Source organism: Lactuca saligna, chromosome 2 (genome assembly GCF_052625555.1).
Source record: "Lactuca saligna cultivar CGN05327 chromosome 2, ASM5262555v1, whole genome shotgun sequence".
Classification (NCBI taxonomy): domain Eukaryota; kingdom Viridiplantae; phylum Streptophyta; class Magnoliopsida; order Asterales; family Asteraceae; genus Lactuca; species Lactuca saligna.
Genome location: NC_136418.1, coordinates 2107257 through 2124463, shown reverse-complemented (window position 1 = coordinate 2124463; position 17207 = coordinate 2107257). Strand labels below are relative to the sequence as shown.

The window sequence follows — 17207 nt, the reverse complement described above, 5'->3', positions numbered from 1 at the left end:
CAACTTTCGTTTAGACTCCGTCGGCTAATTTTGACTTTATTTTAAAAGTTATATTATTAACAGGCCGGGACAGGATTGGTTCGTTAACAATTTATAACTTCTTCATTCGACGTCCGTTTTTGTCCTTCTTTTTATCGTTATGCTATAATTAACGAGATCTTCGATTCTCGTTTAGGTCGTGTCGGCTAAAAACCGCTCGATCTATTATTCGAATTTCGGGCTATACACTGCTAATCCGAAATTTCAAAAAATCATAACTTCCTCATACGAAGTCAGATTTGGGCGTTCTTTTTATGGACGCTCTCGGTTTAGTGTATTCTACAACTTTCGTTGAGATCGCTAAGGCTAAATCTCGCTCTATCGTAAATTCACTTTTTACGTTTCCCGGTATCGTGCCGGTTCCGTCGCGAAACTTCGACAGGTCATAACTTCTTCGTTATAACTCGGATTTCAGCGTTCTTTATATGTACGGAAACCTTATGACATATTCTACAACTTGGTTAAGATTATTTATTCTAAATAATATTTTGTCGAAAAGTTGTTTTCGACCTCTATTGCCTCTAAATTGACTAGCCCAGATCTTCGGGCGTTACAGACAGTTTGTAAACCAATAGTGATTTATACATAATGTGAGTCGTATAACCATACTTGATATGACTAGAGACCTTTCCAACGTTCTTCAGGCGTCGATTTAAATGACATTTGTCACCCTAGGCATGCCTGCCCAACTGTAGCTAGCAGTTCGGGTGTGGGATTGTCAGTCCCGAATAGATTTATTCACAAATCTCATGCTCTCCCTCCAGGAGACTCTGGTTATACTATGATAGGATTTATCCCTGTACACCTAAGGGTACAGTATTGAAGTAGCGCCTCACAGTATCGTACAATCTAGTTTACATGTAGTGTAGTAGCATTCTACCATAGTGAAAAATTTGTATGTAGTGATAATTACAGTTATGAATACCATGATAAAGTAGTGATGTAAACTGTAAACTGTTTCTGTCTTAGTGCATATATTTAGTAGTGAAAGTTTCTGTACTTGTTATGTTTAGAAAATCCCAAACTATACCGATTATAGTTTGAATGTATAACGTAGTGAATATCAAGTCCGAAAAACTATGCAATTCTAGTGAAAACGTCTCTTATGCTCAACATAGTACAAAAGGGTTCAAGTATGAGAATTGCATGAGTTTTATATTGTTGAAAAAATTTATGTTTGGCTTGTATTCCCCCTGAAAACATTAAAAACACGGAAAATGTAAGAGTATGAACTCACCTGTAGTAGGCGATACGACTGAGAGATCGGTCTAGGATGCTAGGTGTCAAGTGAAGACTTGAGCATACACACAAATCCTAGTTAGCATATAAGGACACATATATGCATAAGATTAGAGTTTATACAACTAATCATGAAAGGTAACACCCTATTTGGACTAGGTAACTCTAAGATTGAAGGATATGAATCACATATGATTGCATACTAAGGGTGTACGGCCACTCAAAGGAGTTTACGGCCAAAATGGCATGACCAAGGGAGTTTACGGCCCATGAGTTTACTGCCCATGAGTTTATTGCCCATGAGTTTACAGTCGTAAACTCATGCTACTTTGTGCATATGGGTGTTTTAATGGGCAAAAAGTATTGAAGAAGGGTTGTAGGTTCATGTCCAAGCCTTAGGAAGAGCTTAAGGTCCAAATGCACCACAAACTAGGGTTTACGGCCAAGGGAGATGCTCTTGGCCGCAAACACCTCATGTTCTTGGAAAAGCTTGATTTCAAGGCTAGCATTTTGAGTCTTAACTAGATAACAAGTATAAGGAAGTCATACTTACGATTTGAAGGCAAAGGAGGGTGTTTTCGGCCCAAAACACCTAAGTGTTCTTGATGTTCTTGAGAGAGTTTTCGAGTTCCAAGCCTTAGAAATGGAAAAAGTGCAGAAAAATGGACCAAAGATCATACTTATAGGCTGAAGTTTACGGCTATCATGAGTTTACGGCTGTAAACTCATGGTCCTGGCCGTAAACTCCTCATTTGAGGGTTTATGGCTTGATCAATGGTTTAGAACTTTAGTTGACCCATTCTAACACTTGGTCCCTTGGTGTATTAAGCTTAGAATGCTCAAACAGACTCTAAACAGTGCTAAAAGTTAGCAGAAACAAGTCTGACTTTGATTGAAGTGAATAGTTTGTACAAGATAGAAATTTCGAGTTGTCACATCGGTTTTTATAATTCGGTTTTCAAAAACCGAAACATTTTAAAACGACATACAATTATAATATTACTGAACTTTACACAAGAAGCGAAAACAAATTATTTAGTTGTGATTTGAAATTTATAAACAACTAATAAGAAGATATATTATATTTAAAAGAAAACTTTTGAGAGAAAATACATATTAATGTTTTTTTATCAGGTGAAACGTTTTGAACCTATTTGAAAAAATAAATAACAAAATTAATAAATAACTATAGATATATATTGTAAATAAATAAATAATAAATGTTTATACGGTTTTTTTGGACTATTCGGTTCTTATTTAATAAACCAAAACCAATTCAAAATCCAAAACAATAATTTGGTTTTGTTGAATACCAATCCAAAGATCCGATTATTCGAACCAAATAGTTCAATCCAAATTGTCTAATTGGACAATTCGGTTTTATCCAAATAGTGAATAATGCTAACCGTAATATGGTAAAATTGTTCGATTATTAATCACACTTCTAAGTTAATATGGTAAAATTGTTTAGTTATTAATCACACTTCTAAGTTTTATCTCGAAAAAAAAATATGTGTGTATAAGGAACTATTATTTTATGACTTATAAGTATATGATTGTTGTTTAAGTATTTTAAAAAGATTATTTGTTACTTTAAGTTTTTATGAGGGATAAAGTATTATTTTATAATAAGTAACTATCTAAAGTCTACAAAACAAAATAAGGAGATCTCTAAAACAACAAAACTAAATTTATTGTCCAAACCCCAAACTTCCAGTTTTTGCTCCGTTGGCTTTTTATCCACAAGAGGGACAAAATTGCTTACGCCTGAAGTACAGTATATAAATGAACCTCCGCCATAGCTAGGGTTTTAGTTTTACCAACAGCTTCTAATAATCCACCTCGCAGAAATGGATACTTCCTTAAGATACGGTGGAGAATCACGCGCTCTCAGGATCGCCACAAACAAGAATCCTCCTACGGTGAAGTACGCCGGAGATGTAAGTGCCCTCAAAATCCACGCTAAGCAGAAGCTCCAAATCGATTCTAACACGCTACTTCAGGTCGCAAATTCACACCATTTGTTTGAAACACTATCTTTTGATTATCGTTACTGGCAGCAATTTTGAACTGTCTTTATTTGATTTTGTTTTTGTTGATCATAAGGAGTTCAGGATTTCTGTTTGGGTTTTATCTAGCAATGACGTTACTGCAAGAAATCAGCTCTTGATTCTGTTGCATTTTGATTAATTTGATAAGAAGATTAACTCCGGTTCAAATTAGGGATTTCAAAAACTTGTGCTTTACGTTGACATCTAATTCTCCAATATTGCAGCTTAGCGGAGAGCTTGATACAGGAACTGGGCTTCCAACTTTCTTATGTGCACTTGTTAGACACTCCTATCCTACTGTATGTTACATTTCTACCCTTAAGTTATGAATTTTTTAGCAAACTAGGCTTAAATTAACAATCTTTAACACATCTACTTACTTGATATAGCTTTCAGCTAGCCTTGGAGCTGGATTGCATTATGATAAAAATGAAAATCTCCATTGCACCTTGCGTGGGAAAAAAGCATATCCAGTTTCATTCAATCGTGATGTGAACTTTGTTCTTAAAGGGCGTTGCAATATTGACCAAGAGTTGACTCAGGTGTGTGGAAATTTTATTGTCTCGATATTATAATAGCAGGTCAAGTAATGGGTCAAAAGAAATTGGGTTGACCTGCCAACGTTGTTTTGCCTATCTTTTCAAATTCATATATAAATTTTATATTAAAGGGCTATAAGCAAGAAATATGCTTTGTATTTGTATGACATTGTTATAATTGGGTAGATAATTCAAAGTAACAATGCTGTAAAAAGAAGACATGAAGGTCTATGATATAAAAACAAATCAATGGAAGTACATGACTGTTTCTAGCATATAACAAATACCATGGTCTAAACTATTATCAAAGTAATGATCCTTTTTTTTTTTTAACTAAAGCAATTTAAGAGGTTATAAACTATTGAATATAATCCAAGTTTTGTCCATTTTCACAGAAATGACATAAATCACACATTTGAAAACTTCAAATCAAGATTTATTTTCCATAAACAAAAAATGTTACCTTCTTAATTAGCTAGTGTTCAAGGTATGAATATTATTGTGTAATATCTAAAAGTTATTTTCTTTTTTGCTTATTTCTTAAACAGCCAACACCACAGGGAGCTCTTGAGTTGGTATGGAACATGCTAGATTTTCAGAAAGACCAAGATGTAAGACTCAAACTTGGCTTGGAAATCGTTGACAAGGTATTTTCCATATTTAATGTGTCTTTTTGAAAATAATTATTGAAACTTTGAAGGATCATAATTCATATAATCATGCAATGAAAGATAGGGATAGTGATGTAAATTTATATAAACCTTCAAAATCAGCTTTCTTGCAGCTACTCCTTACCCATGATAATAATGTACTTCCCTTTTTAACAGATAATAGCAATATGTAACCTATAATAGCAACATACTTATATTCTTTACACATAGATTGCAATGTATCTTCAATTGAAGGTTTTAAATGATAATAGCAATATGTAACAAATATAAATACATTGCTATTATTTGTAAAAGAAGAATAAAATGGCGTTGTTTTAGATAAAAAAAAAAAAAAAAAACATAAGTAAATAGCTATTCTGAGTTAAAAATGTAAGTAGGTTGCTATGATGGATAAAAATAAAGTAGATTGTCCATATTGGTAGAGAGAATAAAATGCATTGGTATTATGTCATTTGGCATTTTGTAACTTATCAACATGTAAAATTGTAATTAGTTGCCTTCTCTAATAATAATAATAATAATTTTTTTTTTGTTTGTTAATTTTATTGGTAATGTTTGTAATCTCATGTGTCTTTTTGTTGCAGATTCCGTATGTACAAGTCAGGGAAAACAATTGGACATTTAATGTTGATATTAATGGAAGATGGAATGTGAGATACCACCTATGAGATGGACAATTCATTATGTTGTTGTTTTCTAACAAGTCACAATTGCAAAGAAAAAAAAGAACTAATGTGTAGGTTTGTAGAATTAGCCCAAAACTCCTAAATTAAGATTTTTGATACATGCTTGTTATTATTCACAATCAGTCATCTTGTTAATGCCATATAGTGTATTTTTGTCTCATGTTAATCCATTGGGCTAAAAAATATTATACTCATATTTCCCCAATTCTAAGGGGCTGTTTGTTTTTTGTGTGAAGATCTGCGCAACCACTTTTGTCTGCGCCGCGCAGACAACGCGCAGATGTATGCCCTCGCAGATTGTTTGTTTTTTGGAAGTGCGCAGATCAGAAAACGTCTGTGCGAGGTCTTCCTGGCGCAGACATGGGCCAGTGTCTTCAAAGGTCTTCAGACCTTATTTTAACCTAAACCAAAAAAAAAATGGCCATCGTGCAGTTTTTTTTTTCTTTCATTTTTTTGTTAAAAATGCATTTTTAATGTTTATAACATGAAATTAAGTTTAAAAATTCAATTTATTTTAACGGCCCGCAGACGTTAAAAACAAACAGTCTTCTTATTGCAGACTGCAGACATTTGGTCCATCTCTTCTGTCGCAGAGGCTTGCAGATGTGGTCCGCAGATTGCAGACATTTTGATTTCAAAAAAACAAACAACACCTAAGACTTTTTCAGGTTGTTAAACAACCATATACTATCTATTAAACAATTATATACTCTCTAGTAATGTGCTTTCTGTTTTGTGCCAATAATATAAAATATAAACTAAAGGATTATCCCACATTGAATTTTTTGAAGCTTAGGCGTAGAGGAGAAATATCAATAGGGGAAAGTGAATTTACATGATCTTTGAGAAATTGAGATTTTTTGTTTATCAAAACACCTTATTTTCGAACCTTTGTAACATTTGGTGTGTTTGACTGCTATTGAGATGAATGTTAATGGATAAAATTCCAACTTTTTCCAAAATATAATCAAAGGTCAAAAGATTTTCTTGTCATTAGCTTTTGAAAAGAAAAATAAAAAGAGATATAAATGATTATTCTTGGGTCTCGACTACTGTTTCTGTTATAGTAAAATTTTAATGTTAAGTTCCAACTTCTACCACATGTAACATTTTATTTATTAGAGTAAATTACACGAATGGTCCTATGGATTGGGATAATTTGCGCGTTTGGTCTTTAACTAATTTTTTTTAACTCAGAAGGTCCATATTGTTGTTTTTGTTATGCATTTGAACCATGTCTTACCTAAAAAGACTATCATTTAAATAGGGAAAAATTGTGGGTAATGTAAGATAAAGTGATGGGGGTGAGGTTGGGGTGTGTTTATTTAAATAAATTAAAAAATCAAAGGTAAAGTAGTCTTTTTAGGTAAGACAGAGACCAAAAGCATAGCAAAAGCAAACAGCAGAAATCTTCCGAGTTAAAAAAATAGTTAAAGACCAAACACACAACTTACCCTAGGACCATTCGTGTAATTTACTCTATTTATTAAATGTTTTTTTTTTTCTTCTTCTTCTGATGTTCTTAAACGTTTCAAAAGAAGTCTATTTACCAACGTAAACAAAATCTTCAAGAACTCAATTTTTTTGTTAAATGTCACTTAAAGAAGTAAAGAACTTATTAAGATGTTATTAAATTGCAAAATTCAATGACACCACCTTAATGAATAAAGAGAAAACTGCCCAAATTAACTTTACCTTTATTTGGTCAAACCTTCGTCAATATAAAATTGTATTTGACCCTCCATCTCATGCAGAAAAAAAACATGGCTTCTTCAAGATTTGTTCTTTTCCTACTACTATCACTTACTTCATTTTCATATTCACATCAAATCCAAGAAACCTTTTTGCAATGTCTTTCCGACATCCTAGTCCCCAACACTTTCCTCACCCCTGACTCCGCCGACTTCACCCCACTTCTCACCTCCAGAGCCATAAATCTTCGCTTCACAACCCAATCAACTCCCAAACCCGAAGCTATTTTCACTCCATTGAATGAAACCCAGATCCAAACCGCAGTTATTTGTGCCAAAAAGCTCGGGATTCAAGTTCGGGTTAGAAGTGGAGGGCATGATTACGAAGGGTTGTCATACACATCAGTTATGAATTCTAGTTTTGTCGTAATTGACTTGTCAAAGATGCGTGGTATTAACGTCGATACTACTGAAAATTCTGTTTGGGTGGAGGCCGGAGCCACCATCGGCGAGCTTTACTATCGAGTGGCGGAGAGAAGCAAAACCCTAGGATTTCCAGCTGGGATTTGCACGAGTTTGGGTGTCGGTGGACATGTCACCGGAGGTGGGTATGGAACGATGATGAGGAAATATGGTCTTGCAGCGGATAATGTGTTAGATGCAAGAATCATAAACGCAAATGGAGATATTCTTGATCGGAAATTGATGGGGGAAGATGTTTTTTGGGCTATACGTGGTGGTGGCGGGGGTAGTTTTGGAATCATTGTTTCATGGAAACTAGAACTCGTCAATGTCCCTGAAACTGTGACTGTGTTCGCTGTTACCAAAACATTAGAACAAGACGCCACCAAGATTCTTTACAAATGGCAAGAAGTGGGTTCGGTTATTAACGAAGATCTCTTTATCAAAGTCACTTTGGCTGGATCGAATGTATCGGGTACAACTAATAAAACAGTAAGTACAACTTACGAAGCATTGTTTCTTGGTGGAATAGATAGACTCATGCAGATCATGAACGTGAATTTTCCCGAGCTGGGTCTACAGAAAGAGGATTGTATTGAAATGAGTTGGATAGAATCTGTAATGTTCTTCGCTGGATACCCAAGAAACGTGCCACCTTCTGTCCTCCTTGAAGGAAAACCATCTTTCTTGAACTATTTTAAAGCAAAATCAGATTTTGTGAGACAAGTAATTCCGGAATCAGGGTTAGATGAAATCTGGAAGATAATGAATGAAGAAGGAAGTCCATTGATGATATGGAATCCATATGGAGGAATGATGAACGAGATTTTAGAGTCATCGACCCCGTTTCCTCACAGAAAAGGGGTTCTTTTCAAGATTCAGTATGTAGCATCATGGATGGATCCTGTAATGGAGGAGAAGCATGTCGGTGTGCTTCGGAAGCTCTACGAATGCATGACCCAATATGTTTCAAATTCTCCAAGAGAAGCCTATGCAAACTTCAGAGATCTCGATCTTGGAAGGAATGATAAACATGAATTCATTTACGATATAGATGATAAAAGACTTTCTTGGGGAAAGATGTATTTCAAAGATAACTTCGAGAGGCTGGTGGCAATCAAGGCTGATTTCGACCCTGATTACTTCTTCATCCATGAACAGAGTATTCCGAGATTGTCGAGAGGGACTAGTTAGTAGAATCAATTATGAATAATGCATTAATTTTGTTTGTCATATTCATGCCTTTGTATGTGGCTACGCTTTAATTATATCTCATAAATGTGGATTTGCATCACTAAGGAAAACCAAAATGTGGTTAATTATTAACTAGCACTAATATTAGAAAAGCCTAAATTTTTAACGCGTAATTGTAAAACGCCCTAATATTTTTTTTATTATTGTTATGATCATAACTTATCGTTCTAGCCCACTTAACGAGTTTCATGGTTAACTTGGTTATTTTTATGCAAAATAAGTCCTAAAAAGTTCAAATTTGATCCTTAAGGTTTGCAAAAAATTACACCACATGATTTTTTAACTTTTTTTTTTTTCGTTTTTTATATACTTTATTTATTTTCGAGTTTTTATTTTTATTTTTTATAATAAATGTACATACGTTTTTTATTTTCTTTTTTTATATATACTTTATTTAATTTCAATTTTTTAACTTTTCAACAATTTGATTTTTTTACATGTTGTTTCTATTTTCTAGCGTATATAACTATATATAGAGTATATTAGAGTTTGTTTTCCGTCTTTTTTTTGTTTTTTTTTATTTTTCTTTTCGTATTATATTTTTAGTTTTTTCTTTTTTTTATTTATTTTTTTCTTATTTTGTTTTCCAATTATTTTTCTCAGTATTTTTAACTTTTTATTGATCTTTTTCAAAAAACATAAAATGTATTAATATATTAGAGTATATTATAATTTTGATAATTTATAGTTTTTGTAACTTTTTTATTTTATTCAAGTAAATAAAATATTTATGTATATATTTGTAATTTCGGTCCAACTTATTTTCTTTTTATTCTTTTTTTCTTTAGTGCTATTATATTTATGTTACGAAAAAGTAAAAATTAAAAAAATTAGATTGTTTATTAAGAATTAGTGTTTCAATGTGTTATATAACTTGCAAATTAAATCATATTTCTATATGTGATATCAATAGTTTAAATTCAATATAATATTTTTCAATTTGATAATAAACTAAAAGAAAGAACAAAAAGTATAATAATAGTCGGTCTCTATAAAAAAAAATTTGTTATAGTAATTCAAATTGAATTCAAGTTCGTTTACTTGAATCAAAATAAATAAAAATATTAGAAAAACCATAATAGAAAAAAAAATAGTATTGGAATGTAAATATTGTACATATGCATTAACCTAGTTTTAGCCCATGGGCCTGTAGGGTTTCATATGTCTAGGGATCCTGCCTCTTTATATACCCTGACATCTTCTTGTAATAGGTGTACAATTAACAAGGTTATTTTCACTCTAAATCTATTTTCTAGTTTACATGGTATCAGAGCGAGGTTTAGGGTTGGAGGGTTTTTTGCATTGAGAGTACTGTTCACGAAGTACGGTTCATCGAGCACTATTTCGACACTGTTCATTGGTACTGTTCATCAGTGTTCCAGTACCTTGTAAGTGCACCGTTTCCTGATTAGGGCATCCTGTGAGTGCCGTTCTCTTTTCTTATTTGTTTCTAGTTCGTAAAGATGTCCGGAGGAGACAAATCATCTAGCAGTAGTGGTCCACGAGTACCTGAGTTGCTTCCGGTAATTGCTAGACTCACCGACAACAAACTTAATGGCTCCAATTTCTTTGAGTGGAACAAAACTATTCAGAGCTACCTCCGAAGCATGGGAATGGCTTCTCATTTGACATCTGATCCCCCCAAAGGTGATGATTCTGATTTGTGGCTACAAAGTGATGCTCGTTTGTATTTGCAGATTGTCAATACTGTTAAGCCTTCTGTCTCTTCTCTGGTTAGTCACTGTGAATATGTGAAAGAACTTATGGACTATCTTAACTTCTTATATTCTGGACAAAGCAACATCTCACGAATCTATAGTGTTTGTAAGTGTGACATCCCCAAAATCTCGGCCAAAAAAGACCGATTTCATTTATGCTTTTTAAACGTTTTCAGATTAAATCATTTTAGTTTTTAAAAGAGATGCGGAATTTGTTCCCAAAAACAAAACATGATAAAATAGATATTTATCAAAACATTCCATAAAGAGATATGATTTCATTTGACAATCAAAGGTCGGGATGTCATGTTCCGATACAGATCATAAAGCATAAACGATAGCATTACAAGTCATTCAACAATATATATATATATATATATATATATATATATATATATATATATATATATATATACAGACTTGTAAACAAAACAACTTGATATTTCGCCCATCTTAAGCTCTTGCGCCACTTCCTGTAAAACAAATCAACTGAGTGGGTCAGGATTGGGAGCCTGGTGAGCATATAGGGTTTTCAACCCACAATAAATATTTAATTTCAACAATCAATAATAAACCCGATTACCCGTTCCCGTTATCCTCACTTTACGTTCCTAAAAATAACATCTATTATAAGGAACCTAATTCAGGATTTTCATTCGAGACGGACATTACTGCAGAGGGGCTTCCTCAACAATAAGTGTCCTAAAGGCAACTATGTGGGGGATAGAGTACACCGGTGAACACGTCGTTCACAACACCTACAGGTTATGAGCCTGCTAGTGTTCCACAAGACAGTCTAGAATAGTTCGTGGTCGTCATCCATACTATGCTGAATGACTAGAATAACACCAACAACACCGAGGCCTCTCATCTGTTTATTACACACCAACTATCTACCCATGTTCTACCCAACATATTAGTAGATAAAAATATACATTTTTATACATAGTTTAAAAAAACCTGTATAGCATGCTTTAATCAATACATATTCCACATAACAGATGAGCCACACACACATAACACATATTTCATAGAGAATAAATCAGATCTATGAGATAGAAGAGAGTAAATATACATTCACACATATAACAACAAAATATATACACGTAGCACGTATTTTATATAAAATACTTCATAATATTGTGTTGGAATGAAAATAACTACACACTCACTTGATCAGAAGATGATCAGGCAGCACTACGGCTTGCGGAAGAGGTGTTTCTCCGTAGATCTGGAAGATCTTCACAAAAACCGGCTCTTCGCGGGCAGGGCTTCGGCTCGGGAATAACGCTCTTCGGGATCTTGCTTCGGGGTTCGGGAATATTACCGGGGCTTCGGGGTATACACGGCACGCAAATTGAGGCAAAAGATGAGAGAAGAAAGAGTTTGAACAAGGGAAAATGGCTGATATTGGTTTCTATTTATAGGCTGCTGGGTTTGGGATTACGCTGGGCGTACTCAGTACGCTGGGCGTACTTTGACGTCACTGCATGCGTCGATCAGTGGCACTCGAGTATTGGTCAGACAAGTTGCATCCTCTTGAGTACGCTGGGCGTACTCAAATTACGCTCAGCGTAATTTGACTCGTCAAACTTCTAAATTGTGTAACTTTCGCATACGAGCTCCGTTTTCGACGTTCTTTATATCCACGCGTAGGTCAGGCCATACTCTACAACTTTCATTTAGACTCCATCGGCTAATTTTGAATTTATTTTTATTATTTATTTTTAGGAGGCCGGGACAGTAAAATTTCTTTATAAATTCATAACTTCTTTGTCCGACGTCCGTTCTCGCCTAGCTTTTCATCGTTTCGCTACTAACAACGAGATCTTCGATTCTCGTTTAGATTGTTTCATCTAAAAACTGATCGATCTCAAATCGAGTATTCGGGTTGCATACTGCCAAGTCGAAACTTCAGAAAATCATAACTTCCTCATACGAAGTTAGATTTGGGCGTTCTATATATATTCGAAAACCTTGTTTCAACTACTACAACATTATCCAAAGATATTGAGTTTATTTTACACTTAAATTTTGACGCTCATTTTATTCTTAATTAATCATATCACATAATTAATCAATTAAGCACGAAACACATAATACTCAAATAATACGTTTTTTTATTTCAAATTGGGTTACAAAGGTTAACCTAGACTATTACATTGCTAAAAATGGCAAGCCCAGAAACACAGGCGTTACAGTAAGTCCTTTCATCGAGGGGAACAACAAGATCGATCACTCACCACTTATGTCATGGAATTTAAGAAAGTATATGAGGAGCTCAACTTTCTTCTTCCCTTGAGTGCTGATGTCCAAGCTATGCAGACTCAGAGGGAACAAGTGGCTGTAATCAGTTTTTTGACTGGTTTGCGACCAGAATTCGACTCTATTAGATCTCAGTTTTTGAATGAATCCGCGATTCCTTCCCTTCAAGAAACATTTGCTCATGTTCTTCGAAATGAGAATATTCAGTCTCCACAACCTTCTGATCATAATAGTGCTTTGGTTAATCGAGGAGGATTTCATGGTGGCTCCCAAGGAGGATCCCTTGGGGGTCACAGAGGGGGTTCTAGAGGTGGTCATAGTGACTGAACTACAGAATCACGGGTTGCTATCTCCACTTCTGATGACGTTGAGTGTTATTATTGTCATGATTTTGGTCACACCAAACGCGCTTGTAAGAAGCTCTTGTCTAGAAATCAGAAAAGCTCATCAGCACATGTTGCTTCTGCATCAGACAACACTATTACCATACCTGCAGAAGAATATGCACGCCTTTTAAAGACTGAGAACTCCACTGGTCCAACTGTTACATTTGCTGAAAAAGGTAACCCTAATACATGCCTATTATCTTCTGCCTCAAAATGGGTAATCGATTCGGGTGCCTCAGATCACATGACACGTAATCCTACCCTCTTCTCTAGTCTTGATAAACACACATCTTCATCTCATGTCACGATCGCTGATGGGTCTACCCCACATGTTCTTGGTTCTGGCACTATTGAACTTACGCCATCTGTTTCCTTATCCTCTGTATTGAGTCTACCAAATTTCTCGTTCAATTTGTTATCAGTTAGCAAAATTACTTGTGCCTTAAAGTGTTGTGTCTCATTCTTTCCTGATTATTATGTCTTTCAGGATCTGTCGACGAAGAAGATTATTGGTAGAGGACAGGAATCTGATGGCCTATACATATTCAAACATCCAACACCTTACTCTTTGGCATCATCCACTTCATCCCCATTTGAATTTCATTGTCGATTAGGCCATCCGTCTCTGCAGAATCTAAAGAAGTTGTGTCCTCAGTTTTCTTATTTAACGTCTTTACAGTGTAAGTCTTGTCAGTTTGCTAAACACCAACGTATTCATTTAAGTCCAAGAGTCAATAAGCGGGTTTCATCCCCATTTGAGTTAGTCCATTATGATGTTTGGGGACCATGCCCTGTTACTTCAAAACTTGGGTTTAAATATTTTGTTACATTTGTTGATGATTATTCACGTACTACCTGGCTTTATTTTAAAACACAATTTAAAACCGCCATCCAAACCCTTCGTAGTGATAACGCAAAAGAATATTTGTCTCAAACATTTCAGTCTTACATGCTTCAAAATGGTATTCTTCATAAGTCTTCCTGTGTTGACACACCAGCCCAAAATGGGGTCGTAGAACGAAAAAATCGTCATCTTTTAGAGGTAGCTCGGGCTCTTCTATTTCACATGTCTGTCCCTAAAACTTATTGGGCTGATGCGCTTTCTACTTCTTGTTTTCTCATTAATAGAATTCCTTCTGTTGTCTTGGATGGTATGAGTCCACTCTCGATTCTATTTCCTACAAAGTCATTGTTTCCTGTCGAACTAAGGATCTCCGGTAGTACGTGTTTTGTTCGTGATACCCGACCACACCTAACCAAGTTGGATCCGAAGTCCTTGAAATGTGTCTTCCTTGGTTACTCTAGACTTCAGAAAGGCTACAAGTGCTTCTCTCCTACACTCAATCGGTACATTGTATCTCGAGATGTTACATTTCATGAAAATATACCCTTCTTTCCTATGACCAATTGTTCCAACCCAAGAGTGTCTGATGATCTGTTGGTATATACCATACCTTCTCCTGAGTCTCCTAGCCCATGTAACTCTACACAACGTGAAGAGCATACTAAGCCACCTATTATTCACGTATATAGACGCCAACGACCTACATCAACTCCCGATCCTACCATCTTCTTCTGCAAATCCAAGTACCGATGAGACTCTTGCTATGAGCGATTCATCACCTTCCGATACACTGGAACCTGATCTTGATGTTCCAATTGCCCTAAGGAAAGGTAAGCGTTCATGTACATACCCTATAGCCTCTTTCGTATCCTATGGTAAACTGTCTCCAGCTTCACGCTCTATGATCTCTACACTTGATACTATACATGTTCCTAAAACGATTGGTGAAGCCTTGAACCATTCTGGATGGCAGGATGCTATGATTGATGAAATCAATGCTCTTGATCATAATAATACATGGGAGTTGGTAGAATTACCTGTAGGTAAAAAGGCGATCGGTTGTAAATGGGTATTCACGGTGAAAGTCAACTCGGATGGATTTGTGGCTCGTCTGAAGATACGGTTGGTTGCTAAAGGATATGCTCAAACTTATGGGGCTGACTACTCAAAGACATTCTCTCCTGTGGCTAAGGTATCTTCCATCCGCTTGTTCATTTCATTAGCTGCTACTTATGACTGGGCCCTTCACCAACTGGATGTGAAGAATGCCTTCCTACATGGTGATTTACATGAGGAGGTTTATATGGATCAACCACCTGGGTTTGTTGCTCAGGGGGAGTATGGCAGGGTTTGTAAGTTGCTTAAATCATTGTATGGTTTAAAGCAATCCCCTCGGGCTTGGTTTGGACGGTTTAATGTTGTGGTAACAGAGTTTGGCTTACGAAGAAGCTCTTATGATCATTCTATGTTCTTTGCTTCATCTTCTTCTGGATGCATACTGCTAGTGGTGTCTGTTGATGATATTGTGATTACTGGGAGTGATGGAACTGGAATCAAGAAACTGAAAGATTTTCTTGCATCTCGATTTCAAACCAAGGACCTAGGTCCTTTAAAATATTTTTTGGGAATTGAGGTCTCTCATACTCAAAAAGGGATCTGTTTGTCTCAACGGAAATATTGCTTGGATATTCTGAGAGATTCTGGGATGATTGAAACAAAGTCTTGTGAGTCACCAATGGTTCCGAATATTAAATTGAAAGCAGACGATGGAGATTCACTTGAGAACCCAAAGATATATAGAAGAGTTGTGGGAAAACTTAACTATTTGACGATTACACGTCCAGACATTGCTTTTCCAGTGAATGTTGTAAGTCAGTTTATGTCGTCACCTCGAACTTCTCATTGGGATGCGGTTACTCATATTCTAGAGTACCTAAAGGGTGCTCCAGGTCATGGCATCCTATATCAAAATCATGGTCATCATGTCATTGAAGGGTTCACAGATGCTGATTACAATGGAGATCCTACAAACAGACGGTCTACCACAGGTTATTGTGTATTTATCGGAGGGAACCTAGTTTCATGGAAAAGTAAAAAGCAAAATGTCGTTTCACGATCAAGTGCCGAATCTGAATACAGGGCTATGGCTCAAACTACATGTGAGCTGATATGGGTACGAAATTTGTTAGGTGAAATTGGGTTTTCTCAATCAAAACCAATGAAACCTATATTGTGATAATGAGGCGGCTATCCATATTGCAAACAATCCCATGTTTCACGAAAGGACTAAACATATCGAAGTAGATTGTCATTTCACTTGTGAAAAGCTAGAAGATGGAACCATCTGTACTCCTCATGTTCGAACAGGAAGCCAACTAGCTGATGTCTTTACCAAAGCTTTACCTGGTTTGCGGATATCTGCAATTTGTAACAAGCTGGGAATGTATAACATTTATGATCCAGCTTGAGGGGGAGTATTGGAATGTAAATATTGTACATATGCATTAACCTAGTTTTAGCCCATGGGCCCGTAGGGTTTCATATGTCTAGGGATCCTGCCTCTTTATATACTTTGACATCTTCTTGTAATAGGTGTACAATTAACAAGATTATTTTCACCCTAAATCTATTTTCTAGTTTACAAATAGAAAACAAAAGGTAAAAAAACAAATTATTAAAAAAATAAATAAATAATGTATATATATTTATGAAAAAACAAAAATAAATAAAGTTTACAAAAAACGAAAAAATTAAGTTAAAAAACCATGTGGTTTAATTTTTTGCAAACCTCAAGGACCAAATTTAAACCTTTTAGGATTGATTTTGCAAAAAAATTAACCAAGTTAATCATGAAACTCGTTAAGTGTGCTAGAGTGATAATTTTACGAGAAAGTTGTGGCTATAGCAATAATAAAAAAAATATTAGGGCTTTTTCCAATTACACGTTAAAAATTTAGGGCTTTTATAATATTAGTCATATTAATTATTATGCACAATACGAACCAATTTTCTTGTAACGCCCGCAGATCCGGACTAGTCAATTTAGAGACGATAAGCATTAAAAATGACTTTTTGATGGAATATTATTTAGAAGGATTAATCTTAACTAAGTTGTATTATATGTTACAAGGATTTCGTACATATAAAGAACGCCGAAATCCGAGTTATAACGAAGAAGTTATGACCTGTCGAAGTTTCGCGACAGAACCGGTACGACACATCGCGATGTAAATAGTGAATTTACGTTAGATCGATATTTGAACTTAGCGATTTAAATGAAAGTTGTAGAATACGTTAAACCGAGATCGTGTGTAAAAAGAACGACCAAATCTGACTTCGTATGAGGAAGTTATGATTTTCCG

At 35.2% G+C, this 17207-nt stretch overlaps 1 protein-coding gene and 1 pseudogene across 1 annotated transcript; both read left to right on the top strand.

The window, feature by feature from the left end:
* The first annotated feature begins 3000 nt into the window (after nt 1-3000).
* LOC145030579 (outer envelope pore protein 21B, chloroplastic-like) lies at nt 3001-5391 on the top strand. The gene is made up of 5 exons (XM_078978950.1): nt 3001-3281; nt 3554-3628; nt 3719-3871; nt 4417-4515; nt 5124-5391. The coding sequence occupies exons 1-5, from the start codon at nt 3129-3131 to the stop codon at nt 5205-5207; spliced, it is 564 nt and encodes a 187-aa protein (XP_078835076.1). The 5' UTR covers nt 3001-3128; the 3' UTR covers nt 5208-5391.
* A 1495-nt stretch (nt 5392-6886) lies between these two features.
* LOC145028731 (monolignol oxidoreductase AtBBE-like 13 pseudogene) lies at nt 6887-8624 on the top strand (annotated as a pseudogene).
* Nucleotides 8625-17207: the final 8583 nt, after the last annotated feature.

What these genes read in the sequence shown, in the direction of transcription:
- LOC145030579 (XM_078978950.1), top strand. Translation starts at nt 3,129, where the DNA reads ATGGATACTTCCTTAAGATACGGTGGAGAATCACGCGCTCTCAGGATC. An exon ending in ATTCTAACACGCTACTTCAG is followed by an intron (nt 3,282 to 3,553) that starts GTCGCAAATTCA and finishes CCAATATTGCAG; the next exon opens with CTTAGCGGAGAGCTTGATAC. An exon ending in TTGACCAAGAGTTGACTCAG is followed by an intron (nt 3,872 to 4,416) that starts GTGTGTGGAAAT and finishes TTTCTTAAACAG; the next exon opens with CCAACACCACAGGGAGCTCT.